The sequence below is a fragment of the Oncorhynchus keta genome, chromosome 3, assembly GCF_023373465.1.
Source record: "Oncorhynchus keta strain PuntledgeMale-10-30-2019 chromosome 3, Oket_V2, whole genome shotgun sequence".
NCBI classification, from domain to species: Eukaryota; Metazoa; Chordata; class Actinopteri; order Salmoniformes; family Salmonidae; genus Oncorhynchus; species Oncorhynchus keta.
Genome location: NC_068423.1, coordinates 4,767,259 through 4,780,760, shown reverse-complemented (window position 1 = coordinate 4,780,760; position 13,502 = coordinate 4,767,259). Strand labels below are relative to the sequence as shown.

The following is a 13,502-nucleotide window of genomic DNA, read 5'->3' as shown; positions in this document are numbered from 1 at the left end:
GGTAGGTTTGGTGAAGTACACAACAGTATTGGTTCTCTTAGATCTTAAGGGTCTAATTTTGAACTTAATGGCGAATGGCGGAAACATAACAGAGCATTGTCTCATCATAGCATTTTGTACTTCCATTCAGGTCAAATAAGAAAATGCACTGAAAACAATGCAAGATAACTTTTAAATCAGGCTCGTACAAACTGGCACGTCTTTCAGAACTAGAACCCATATTTGAACCTGTATGACACAAAGACACATATCATTCAAGAAGAATAATGGATATGGGTCATGCACTACAGTAGAGATAACATTATATTGTGACATAGCAAATGCAATAAGTCAACATATAGTAGCTTCAAAAGGTACTCATACCCCTTGACTTATTCCACATGTTGCTGTGTTACAGCCTGAATTCAAAATTTATTAAATATGTTTTTCTCACCCAACTACACACAACCCATAATGACATAGTGAAAACACGTTTTAATATTTTTTTTTCAAATGTATTAATAAAAAAACAACAGAAATATCACATTTAAATAAATAAGTATTCACACCTGAGTCAATACATATTAAAATCACCGTTGGCAGCGATTACAGCTGTGAGTCTTTCTGGGTAAGTCTCTAACATGCTGACCACACCACGAGCGTTGCAAAATAAATGTACATATATATGCATGTTATTCAATCATTGCACTGAGACCCACACTTCAGTCCAGTTGGTTGTGGTGATGCACCTTAACGTTGGTTGCCAACCGCCATATAAAGTCCAAAGAAGAAGCCTGAAAGAGGAGAGATTTTTACTCGGTTCACCATTTTATCTGTGGATTAATTGTCAGCATAGAGGACCTTGTGCATTTCAAGTAAAATAACAACCTACTGTTTATATCCCAGGACAAATTAGCTAGCAACAGCAAGCTAGCTAGCTAAATTACTCTAAATGTTTAATGCTTTTTGACATGTCCCCAAATTAATATAGTTAGTTCAGACTTTGATACTTCAATCTGAGTGTCCTGATTGCGGCTGGTGTGGGGGGCCAAAATCAACATGTGTGCGATGTCACCTGTGCCGTCTGGTCATCATGTAAGAGCTATGCACACCTGGATTGTTGGTATAAACGGAGTCTTTTAATAAGTGCTGACCAAACTCCAAAAACCAAAATATATAAAAAATATCAAAGTGGGTACAAAACCTGTCGCACGACAACAAATACTAGCACAGTCACATACAATAAAACAATCTCCGACAAGGACATGAGGGGAACCAGAGGGTTAAATACACAACATGTAATTGATGGGATTGGAACCAGGTGTGAAGGAAGACAAGACAAAACCAATGGAAAATTAAAAATGGATCAGTGATGGCTAGAAGGTCGGTGACGTCGACCGCCGAACACCGCCCGAACAAGGAGAGGGACCTACTTCGGCGGAAGTCGTGACGGCACCCCCCCTCCACCGGAACCCAGCATCTCTCCTCTGGACCATACCCCTCCCAGTCCACGGGGTACTGAAGGCCCCTCACTTGACGTCTCGAATCCAGCATTGAACAAACGGAGTACGCCGGGGCCTCCTTAATGTCCAGAGGGGGCGGAGGAACCCCCCATACCTCAGACTCCTGGAGCGGGCCAGCCACCACCGGCCTGAGGAGAGACACATGGAACGAGGGGTTAATGCGGTAATCGGCGGGAAGCTGTAACCTGTAACATACCTTGTTCACTCTCCTCTGGACTTTAAATGGCCCCACAAACCACAGACCCAGCCCCGACAGGGCAGGCGGAGGGGCAGGTTTCGGGTCGAGAGCCAGACCCCCGGTGCGAACACTGGGGCCCCACTGTGGTGACGGTCTGCGCCCACTTTCTGGCGCAGTACGGCATTTGGAGGAAACATGGGAGCCCGCCCATGTTCACCTTCAGGAGCCTCGGTCTGACTCTGATGCCAAGGAGCCAGAACCGGCTGATACCCCAATAAACACTGGAAGGGAGAAAGGTTAGTGGAGGAGTGGTGGAGCGAGTTCTGGGCCATCTCTGCCCAGGGCATGAACACTGCCCACACCCGGTCCTGGCAATAAGACCTCAGAAACCTACCCACATCCGGATTCACTCTCTCCACCTGCCCGTTACACTCGGGGTGAAAACCTGAGGGAAGGCTGACCGAGACCTCCAGACGTTCCCTGAACGCCTTCCAGACCCTCGACGTGAACTGGGGAACCCGATCAGACACTATATCCTCAGGCACCCCGTAGAGCCGGAAGACGTGTGTAAATAGAGCCTCCGCAGTCTGTAGGGACGTAGGGAGACCGGGCAACGGGAGGAGACGACAAGACTAAGATAAAAGAACAGGATCGTGGTGTTACCCTGTGAAGGAGGAAGATCAGTCAGGAAATCCACCGACAGGTGCGACATTGGCCGTTGTGGAATGGGTAAGGGTTGTAAACCTACCTCTGGGCAGGTGTATAGGAGCCTTGCACTGGGCGCACACCGAGCAGGAGGATACATAAATCCTCACGTCCTTAGCTAAAGTGGGCCACCAGTACTTCCCACTAAGACAGCGCACCCTCTGACCGATACCAGAATGACCAGAAGAGGGTGATGTATGGGCCCAATAGATCAGCCAGTCGCGGACAGCAGACCGAACGTATAGACGCCCAGCCGGACACTGAGGGGGAGCGGGCTCTGTACCCAACGCCTGCTAAATGTCCGGGTCCAGCTCCCACACTACCGGTGCCACCAGGCAAGAGGCCGGTAGTATGGGATTGGGATCCATGGGCCACTCCTCTGTGTCATACAGCCGGGACAATGCGTCTGCCTTAACATTCTGAGAGCCTGGTCGGTAGGAAAGGGTAAACACAAAACAAGTGAAAAACATGGCCCACCTTGCTTGGCGAGGGTTCAGTCTCCTCACCGCCCGGATGTACTCCAGATTGCGGTGGTCAGTCCAGATGAGAAAAGGGTGTTTAGCCCCCTCAAGCCAATGTCTCCACGCATTCAAGGCTTTGACGACAGCCAACAGCTTCCGGTCCCCCACATCATAGTTTCGCTCCGCTGGGCTGCGCTTCTTTGAGAAGAGAGAGCACCGCTCCTATCCCAGCCTCGGACGCGTCCACCTCCATTATGAACGCCAAAGAGGGATCCGGATAGGCCAACACGGGAGCTGAGGTAAACAGAGCCCTCAGGTGACTAAAAGCCCTGTCCGCCTCAGCTGACCACTGCAAGCGTACTGGGCCCCCCTTCAGCAGTGAGGTAAAGGGAGCCCCCACCTGACCAAAAGCATGGGATAAACCTCCGGTAGTAGTTGGCAAACCCTAAGAACCGCTGCACCTCCTTTACCGTGGTGGGAGTCGGCCAATTAAGCACGGCTGCAATGCGGTCACTCTCCATCTCCACCCCTGAAGTGGAAATGCGATACCTTAGAAAGGAGACGGACTGTTGGAAGAACAGGCATTTCTCAGCCTTGACGTACATGCTCCAACAGGCAACCAAGCACTTTGCGCACCAGGGACACATGCTCAGCGCGTGTAGCGGAGTATATCAAAATGTCATTAATATACACCACTACACCCTGCCCTGAAAATCTCGTCGACAAAGGCTTGGAAGACTGATGATGCATTCATCAACCCGTACGGCATGTCGAGGTACTCATAGTGCCCAGAGGTGGTACTGAGTGGTCTTCCACTCGTCTCCCTCTCGGATACGCACCAGGTTGTAAGCGCTCCTGAGATCTAGTTTAGTGAAGAAGCGCACCCCGTGCATGGACTCTTTCGCTGTGGCTATGAGCGGTAGCGGGTAGCTACACCTCACAGTGATCTGACTCAGACCCTGATAGTCAATACATGGGTGTAGACCTCCCTCCATCTTCTTCACAAAAAGGAAACTCGAGGAGGCAGGTGAAGTGGAGGACCGAATGTACCCCTGACGCAGGGATTCGGAGACATATGTCTCCATAGCCTCCGTCTCCGCCTGTGAGAGGGGATACATGCGACTCCTAGGAAGTGCAGCATCTACCAGGAGATCTATCGCACAATCGCCCCCTCGATGAGGTGGTAATTGAGTCGCTTTCTTTTTGGAAAAGGCGAGAGCCAAATAAGCATATTCAGGGGGAATGCACATGGTGGAGACCTGGTCTGGACTTTCCACCGTAGTAGCACCAACGGAAACCCCTAAACACCTAACTGAGCACTCTCGCAACCACCCCGTGAGAGCCCTCTGTGGCCAAGAAACAGTGGGGTTATGACAAGCTAACCAGGGTAGGCCCAGCACCACGGGAAACACAGGAGAGTCAATAAGGAAGAGACTAATTCTCTCCATATGAACCCCCTGTGTCACCATGCCCAACGGCGTGGTGACCTCCCTAATTAACCATGATCCTAATGGTTGACCATCTAAGGTGTGAAAGGGGAAAGGCACATCCACGGGAACAATAGGGATCCCTAAACTTTAGGCTAAAGCACTATCAATACAATTCCCAACTGTGCCTGAATCGACGAGCGCCTTATGCTGGGAATGCGGGGGAAATTCAGGGAACGTAACAGACACAAACATATGTACAACAGAGGACTCTGGGTGAGAATGGTGCCTGCTCACATGGGGTGATGCCAGAGCGCCCTGCCTGCTGCCTCGATTCCCAGAGGAACCAACCCGAAACTGACTGGTAGTGTGACATCTGCGGCCACAGATGGTGCATGCGCACCGCCCCTCCCAGCCCCTCCCAGCTCCATGGGTATTGGAGAGGATGGAACCACCAGACCCCGATCTGAACTTCCGCGAGTAGCCAGCAGGTTGTCAAGCCGGATGGACAGGTCCACCAGCTGGTCAAATCTGAGGGTGGTGTCTTTGCTGGCCAGCTCCAGAAGGACATCCTTGCGCAGACTGTAACGATAATGGTCAATTAGGGCCCTGTTGTCCCATCCCGCACCGGCAGCCAGAGTCCTAAACTACAGGGTGAACTCCTGGGCGCTCCTCGTCTCCTCCCTCAGATGGTAGAGGCACTCACCCGCCGTTTCCGAGGGTTCGGGCAGGAAAAGGGCGCTCAAGAGAGACGCTGGTTGTGATGGTGGAGGAGCTGGAAGAACTCCCTGTCTCTCCCAGCGGTCCATTTGTCTGGACAACTCGATCCATGGCGACGACAAGATGGTGAAGCATAACTGCATGCTCCTGGACGCGCTCCTCCACCTCAATGGCCAGGTTACCTTCTCCTGCTGTCTCCATAGTTGTGGTCGGAGATTCTGTAATGGGTGCGTGTTGGTGGCAGGCGCAGGAGAACAAACTTGGTATAAACAGAGTCGTTTAATAAGTGCTGACCAAACTCCAAAAAACAAAATATATAAAAATAACAAAGTGGGTACAAAACCCGTTGCACATCAACACATACTAGCACAGTCACATACAATAAAACAATCTCCGACAAGGACATGAGGGGAACCAGAGGGTTAAATACACAACATGTAATTGATGGGATTGGAACTAGGTGTGAAGGAAGACAAGACAAAACCAATGGAAAATGAAAAATGGATCAGTGATGGCTAGAAGATCGGTGACATCGACCGCCGAACACCGCCCGAACAAGGAGAGGGACAGACTTCGGCAATGTCCTGACATGGGCTTAGCTCTATTCTGTTTATTTTTAGCCCAAAAAACTCCTTAGTCGTTGCCAATGACAAGCATAACCATAGCATGATGGAGCCACCATCATGCTTGAAAATATGAAGAGTGGTACTCGGTGATGTGTTGTATTTGCCCCAAACATAACACTTTGTATTCAGGACATGAAGTTAATTTCCAATCCAATTTTTTTTGCAGTTTTACTTTAGTGCATTATTGCAAACAGGATGCATGTTTTGAAATATTTGTATTCTGTACAGGCTTCCTTTTCACTCTGTAATTGAGGTTAGTATTGCGGAGTAACTACAATGTTGTTTATCCATCCTCAGTTTTCTCCTTTCACAGCCATTAAACTCTGTAAATGTTTTAAAGTTACCATTGGCCTCATGGTGAACTCCCTGAGGGGTTTCCTTCCTCTCCAGCAACTGAGTTAGGAAGGACACCTGTATCTTTGTAGTGACTATGTGTATTAGTACACCATCAAAGTGTAATTATTAACTTCACCATGCTTAAAGGGATATTCAACGTCTGCTTTTTTTGTTTTTACCCATCTACCATTAGTTACCTTTATTTGGGAGGCATTGGAAAACCTCCCTGGTCTTTGGTTGAATCTGTGTTTGAAATTCACTGCTCAACTGAGGGACCTAACAGATAATTGATAAATGTGCGGTACAAAGATGAGGTAGTCATTCGATAATCATGTTAAAAACTATTATTTCACACAGAGTCCATGTGACTTGATTGTGGAATTGTGGAAAAGGTCAAGAGGTGTGAATACTTTCTGAAGGAACTGTACCATAAGTATCCACACTTTAGCAACAACACAAGCAATGTAATGTTTAACAAAAAAGGTTGTTTTATTGCTGTTTTAAATGACATACATCCAAACTCCCAACACCTGGGATGAGATGGCTATCCACATGAAGTTAAATAAAACGAGTAAGTATAATGGGAATTCATCATAATACAAAATAAATAGCATACACCCCCCCAAAAATTGCAACATCCAATACTCATACAAGTAAGTCCTACACTCACACAAAAACGCACTCATAGACAGACAGACAATTCAATCAAAACAATTAAATCCAGGTCAGAAGGATAAGTGAAAGGCAACATCCATCCTGCACAGCAACACAGCCTTGAATTGATACGCAGTTATGTCTCTGGTTGTTTCCCCACACTTAAATTCCATGCATTCGTGCAGTACAAGAGCCATTTCATTTTCGCCATATCCTGAAAACCTGGATAACTGAATTGACTGAGTCGGGCCCAAAGCCTCATTGATACATACTTGGTAATTTGAAGCACTGCTAATTTATTCTTCACAATCAAGAGTGGCCACTACTGTATGTTTAGAAATGATATAATACAAACCTTTTTGCATCCCTCAATGTTAGCTTGTGCTAACAGACTTGTAATAATGCCACGTCAGGTGTAATATGGCAAAGGAAAAAAATGGCTAAGCTTCTGAATGGTGTCAAGGTGGCCCTGACAGTTCAAAGCCCTGCACTGCAAGAGTTCACAGTAGGCAGAAAGTAGATACTAGTACCGATACTACTACCGACAGACTTGCAAGACTGAAGACAAGAGACAGACGAACACAGACAGATAGTTTTAATTCTACAGTACAACCCTCTAGGGAGGTGAAATGTTTTGGTCAACGGGAGAGATACAAGTTTGTAGTTCCTGTAAATTGTAAATTACGATCTGTAATTGTGTAATGGCTATGTTTTCAAGTAAGCAACCATATTTCCTATCTATAGGAGATGATGCGTAGTTCAGCCGAGTAAAGACATTGAAAGACAGTGGAATTGAAGGGTTTGGGCAGTACTGCAGCTCTTCCGGTTGGTTTTCTTTTTTGACACGATTGGAGATGCATGTGATAGACAGGCTTTTCAGTCAGAGATGAGACGGTCATATAGAATGACAGTGTTTTGAAATGAGAGAGCGTTGGATTTGAGGAATGAGGGTGGAATAAAGGGAATTTAAAGATTTATTGAGGGGGAACATCGTCCTCCTTTTGACAGCAGAAGAAAAAAAGGAACATTTGTGTTTATTTTTTTGACAAGTCCAGGGAGTCCCTCCCTGTTTCAGTTTGTCTTCACCCGTTTGGTGCTTAATGAACACGACCCAGGTTTCTCATGTTGGGTTGACCTGTGTCTCCCAGTGTTTGTGAATGGCAGTCGTTCTTTGGTGCCCTCTAGCTGGGAGAGAGGGCAGGGCTGTTGTCTGTGCTGATGTGGACCAGGCACTCGCTGGACTTAAGGCTTGCCAGGGACTTGCAGCTGGGCAGGGAGTTTAGAGAACCACACAGGACCATCATGGAAGGGGTGTAGTCTTTATCTAGGGGAAGGACATATGTTGTCAAAACCAACATGAAATGTGTGTTAGCTGTAGGTGTATTCATGGTTTTATATTTATGAGAGCATAGGAGTGCGTGTGCACGTGCATAATTTCTGCACGCTTGTGTGTGTGGCGAGCTTATGCATGCATGTGTCCATGGCTCCATAGATGCGTTGCTGTCTGTGTGTGGTGTAATGGCATGTATCCTTATTTGTGAACAATACGGGTAGTGTGTATGAGTGTGTGACTACAGCACCTGCTGTGCACCACGCCTCTCCATTCTGCTGCCCTGCTGTATTCTGGGAGTCGGAGTCCAGGCTGACCACTGACAGCAGCTCTGTGCTGGGGAAGCTCCTCCTACAGGCATATGGGGACATAGAAAATATACTCTCGTTCTTTTTTTCACACTCCCTCTCGCTCTCTCAGCGCTGACACGATCCCCGATTCTACATGACAAACAATCATATCTACCTCATATCGTTAATTTCAATCTGAAAGTTCTGTCGTGTTTCAAGGCCAAGCAGACAAATATTTAAAAAACAAACATAATTGGCTGCACCTTTTCCTCCTTATTTCAATTGACTGATCAACAAAATAACCTCTTTATGAATTTAGGAACTAATTAAACCAAACTGTTGCTACATAGATGCAGTACAAAGACAAGCATTTTGCTGGGAGGATGTAGTCACACCTGCGAAAGAGCTTGCCATCGTCATGATTGTTGTAGGGCTGTTGCCATTGGTTGACGAGAGGGATTGACAGGTTTTTGGCCAAAATGTTGGAGTCACACGGAATCAGGCTCGTCCTGCAAAAAACAAGAATCCCAGTATAATCAAAGCATATCCAAATTGTGTCAATATGGTAGGCTTTTACAGTAATATCCCTGTGCTTCACAGTGAATATGTGTACGCCACACCAAGCTAACAATTCTAGGGAGAGAACATTTTTTGTAAAGTTACCTGTAATGTTACCCTAATGTTTGAGTGTCCAGTTTTCTGTTAATTAGGGGAGCATTCTATCTATGTTCCAATGTTCTCAGAATATACAAGATATAAGACATTACTGTTCCAAGCACATTTCATGAGAACGTTGCAAGAACATTCCTGTGTCCAGTTTTCTGAGGGTTAGGAGAATATTCAATTGATGTGAAATCAAACATACACAGAACATGGTTGCCATGTTCTCAGAACGTAAGATATTAAAGTTTGAAACATGTTTCATGGGACCGTTGCAAGAACATTTCTCGTGTATCAGTCAGGATGTCACCTGATGGTCACTTGTTTTCCCCAAAAAATAATCAATACATATCATGCCTTAATTACTACGGCCAAGCCCATCAAGGGCCTGATTGGTGATTCACAACTCTTTTTGTTTGTTGACAAGGGACACTCACACACAGGGATTTTAACATAGTGTTTTTATCTTACATACTTGAAATGCATGATTACATTGTGCATGTTCATTTAGAGTGCATTTGGAAAATTTTCAGACCCGTTGATTTTTCCACATTTTGTTACATTACAGACTTATTCTAAAATTGATTACAGTTTTTTTCATCAATCTACACACAATACCCCATAATGACAAAGCAAAAACAGGTTTTTAAAAGTGGTTGCAAATGTATTAAAAATATAAAACAAATAGTTGAGCTCAGGTGCATCCTGTTCCCATTGAGTTTGCCAAAAGGCACCTAAAGGATTCTCTGGTCTGATGAAACCATGATAGAACTCTTTGGCCTGAATGCCAAGCGTCACACTTGGAAACCTGGTACCATCCCTACGGTGAAGCATGGTGGAGGCAGCATCATGCTGTGCGGCTGTTTTTCAGAGGTAGGGACTGGGAGACTAGTCATGGTCAAGGGAGAGATGAACGGAGCAAAGTACAGATCTGGTACCATCCCTACAGTGAAGCATGGTGGTGACAGCATCATGCTATGGGGCTGTTTTTCAGCGGTAGGGACAGGAAGCCACTCCTCAGCAAAAGGCACATGACAGCCCGCTTGGACAGACCACGAGAAACAAGATTCATCTAGTGTGATGAAACAAAGATTGAAGTCTTTGGCCTGAATGCCAAGTTTCACATCTGGAGCTAACCTGGAACTATCACTACGGTGAAGCATGGTGGTAACAGCATCATGCTGTGGGGCTGTTTTTATGTGGTAGGGACAGGAAGCCACTCCTCAGTAAAAGGCACATGACAGCCCGCTTGGGCAGACCATGAGAAACAAGATTCTCTAGTCTGATGAAACCAAGATTGAAGTCTTTGGCCTGAATGCGAAGCGTTACGTCTGGAGGTAACCTGGAACTATCACTACGGTGAAGCATGGTGGTGGCAGCATCATGCTGTGGGGATGTTTTTCAACGGCAGGGACTGGGAAATTAGTCAGGATCGTGGCAAAGTACAGAGAGGTCCTTGATGAAAACCTGCTCCAGAGAGCTAAGGATCTCAGACTGGGGCAAAGGTTCACCTTCCAACAGGACAACAACCCTAAGCAGACAGCCAAGACATAGCAGGAAGGCTACCCAAAACATTTGACCTAAGTTAAACAATTTAAAGGCAATGTTACCAAATACTAATTGAGTGTATGTAAACTTCTGACCCACTGGGAATGTGATGAAAGAAATAAAAGCTGAAATAAATCATTCTCTCTACTATTATTCTGACATTTCACATTCTCAAAATAAAGTGGTGATCCTAACTGACCAAAGACAGGGAATTTACTAGGATTAAATGTCAGGAATTGTGAAAAACTGAGTTTAAATGTATTTGGCTACGGTGTATGTAAACTTCCGACTTCAACTGTATATAGCTGAACATCTCAAAGAGAACTCCATAGTATTTTTCAACTCGACACCACATACCATGTAGAACAAACATCTGTCATTGAGAAACGTATTTTAATTAGATCAGATAGGTGCATCACTGGGGCCATAACGAATTAGTTGGATGGGAATTTGATTTCTATAGAGGGGCACATTCTTTTCATGGGACCTCCTGCATGAGCACGCACTTGAGCTTGCACACATTTTTGAATGGATATTACAGTAAAGACCATAGGCGGCGCGTGAGTTTCAAGCTTGGGGAAGCTTACAATTTATAATAGCATTTCTATCAATCTCTGTGCCAGTTATGATTTTCATATGCGCATTTTCGTGGAACAGGTTAATTTCAACATTTTCATTTCTCAATCCTTGTCACGTGGTTAATCGTCAAAATCTGAATTAAAATGGCAAATATCTAAAAGTTAAAATTCAACTAATGCAAGAGCACCAGCCATTTAACACATTGACACACTGATCGATTGGCGGTTCAACAAAATATTTTCCTATAGGCCAATGCAGCAGTAAGCGTATAACTTCCATCGTCAACTAAGTCAAATACATAAAGACAAAAAATAAAAACAGCAGAGAATATCCTCATGAAAATTCCGGATCTTTTAACCACATTAATCTCTCTACTCAGCCTGTCTGCCTCTCTATCTTTCTTTACTTGAGCTAGCGTTGTATCAAATCAATCCGCGAACTTGCAACATTGTATCAACTAGCCTATTCCGGGCCCTCAGAGTTTTCCATGCCAGTGAGCTCGGAACAGACAGCTGTTTTTGAGCAAGGAAGAAGTGATCAGGTATTTTATGACGTTTACACTGGATATATGGGATCATCAGATCATGATATTTGGCTTGGTGATTATCGAGGCCGGGAGAGTGTTGGAAAGATTTTTAAAATCCTGTGAGGAACTATTATCATTCTCAATGGATGTAAAAAAGATATATACTTTTGTTGGCTTACTGTGTGAGGTGAAGAAAAAAATGACAGCTCAGCTCAGCTTATTAGCAGTGGACATGGTGAGTTATAAAAGGCCAGAAATCAGATATTTCCAAAGGGGCACTTTCCTACATTTTTGTGCAGCAGGCCAAGTACTTCTATTCGTGCTCAGGTATGCACGCTCCCTCAGCATAATCAGGACAGAGAATCCAGACATATGCTCATTGCTCACATGGAGCACTCCAAACAAAAGCCAATGACATTTTATTAATTTTTTTATAAAACTTGGAATTGATGATGAAATAAACCAAAACTGGTTTCTTAGAAGTGTAGCAGGATGTTAACTCTGCAAATAACGTTTCCACCCCGACAATGAGAATCATAAATTAGTGTAATTAATACATATGCATTAACAGAAATGAATGTAACCAAATGATGAGGATTAAAGCTACATTTACTGCTGGTGACATATGTAATGGGGAATTTATCAAAATAACCATTCAAAGGGAAAATAATTCCCACAATGAAACTATGAATGCGCAAGGATTGGCTGTAGACATCTGAGCACATTCTGCAGAGCTGAGTGCATGCACTCTAGAGAGAGACACGTCATATGTTCACCCATCCCCTTCTTGTCTCAACATTTAAATTATACTCAAGACACATTGTCTTCATACACATTTAGATGCTTTTCACTGACAGCCGCAAACCAATAATCACCTCGGCTGCCCAAAATCCTGGCTCCCCAAATAGGCATAGGCTTACGTGATTTGAAAGAATCCACAGCATTTTTTTTTTTTTTACAAAAAGCTAATAATCCTCTGTTGGCTAAATCATGCTCTCTGGTGAAGTATATTGAATGATTTTATTTAGACAGGTGTAATTATACAATTTTGGTAAAACATCCATTTACTTTAGGGGAAGCCAGCACTGTTTATCCGCCAACGTTCCTTTCCAATTCGCAAGTGGCTGAAACCAGAGACCTGTAATACAGTATACTGATGAGATGCTCATGTCTCCACTCTAACAATGGGTGTCGTTGTCCCAAAAGCATGAAGGCAGGCGACAAGCTTAGGTCTGCATATTAAGCTCATAGAAACGCATTGGGCTTATTTTGGCGAGAGTGAGCCCTCTCACTTCCCCTCTTCCTCTCTGCTGAAACTATCTCACCTGAGATAGCATCCGAACGAGTGAAACAGTGCCCCTCTGTCTTACTATATGTGGCCCATGTATCTGATGCTGTCAGGACAAAAAGAGTATGACGTCTGCACCTTCAAAGGTAGGCGTGGACATATCTTGCTTCTCTCTGTCCACCCAGCCCGTCCTCCCCCTGACTATCCTGGCCCCCCCACTGAGTTCTGCCCTAGTGAAATCAGGTGTTGCAGGCAATTTCCTAGACCGGTCAGTGGCCTTATCATTACGCATTCCTCTAGTCCCTTTACAACCCCCTATCCCAGTCCTTGCCCTAGACAACCTTCCCCTAGGAACAGGACTGGTGCGCCAGACCACGATTCCAATTTCCCTCACAGTTGCTCACAACCACCATGAACGGATCACTTTCTTCATCTTAGAATCTCCTGCACACCCCGCAGTTTTAGGTTTCCCATGGATACAGCTGAATTACCCCAGAATATCGTGGACAGAGAGGAGGTTGTTGGGTTGGTCGCAGGAGTGCCAGGGGATGTGTCAATCTGTGCCACCTCCGTGGAAAGTCCGGACCAGGCCACCCACGTCCCTATCCAGGAGGAGTACCGGGACCTACAGGTGGCCTTTTCAAGACTCGTGCCACGGGCCTGCCCCCTCAT

At 45.3% G+C, this 13,502-nt stretch overlaps 1 protein-coding gene across 2 annotated transcripts in view; it reads right to left on the bottom strand.

Moving 5' to 3' along the window:
* Positions 1-6,420: 6,420 nt before the first annotated feature.
* The window catches only part of rundc3ab (RUN domain containing 3Ab), a 31,394-nt gene continuing 24,312 nt past the window's right edge, over positions 6,421-13,502 (bottom strand). For both annotated transcript variants that reach the window (XM_035745771.2, XM_035745781.1), the window contains 3 exons: positions 8,625-8,738; positions 8,190-8,290; positions 6,421-7,933 (listed from right to left, as the gene is read on the bottom strand). In XM_035745771.2, coding sequence (XP_035601664.1) covers positions 7,791-7,933; positions 8,190-8,290; positions 8,625-8,738 — 358 coding nt within the window. In that variant the 3' untranslated portion in view covers positions 6,421-7,790. The remainder of the gene's footprint in view (positions 7,934-8,189; positions 8,291-8,624; positions 8,739-13,502) is intronic.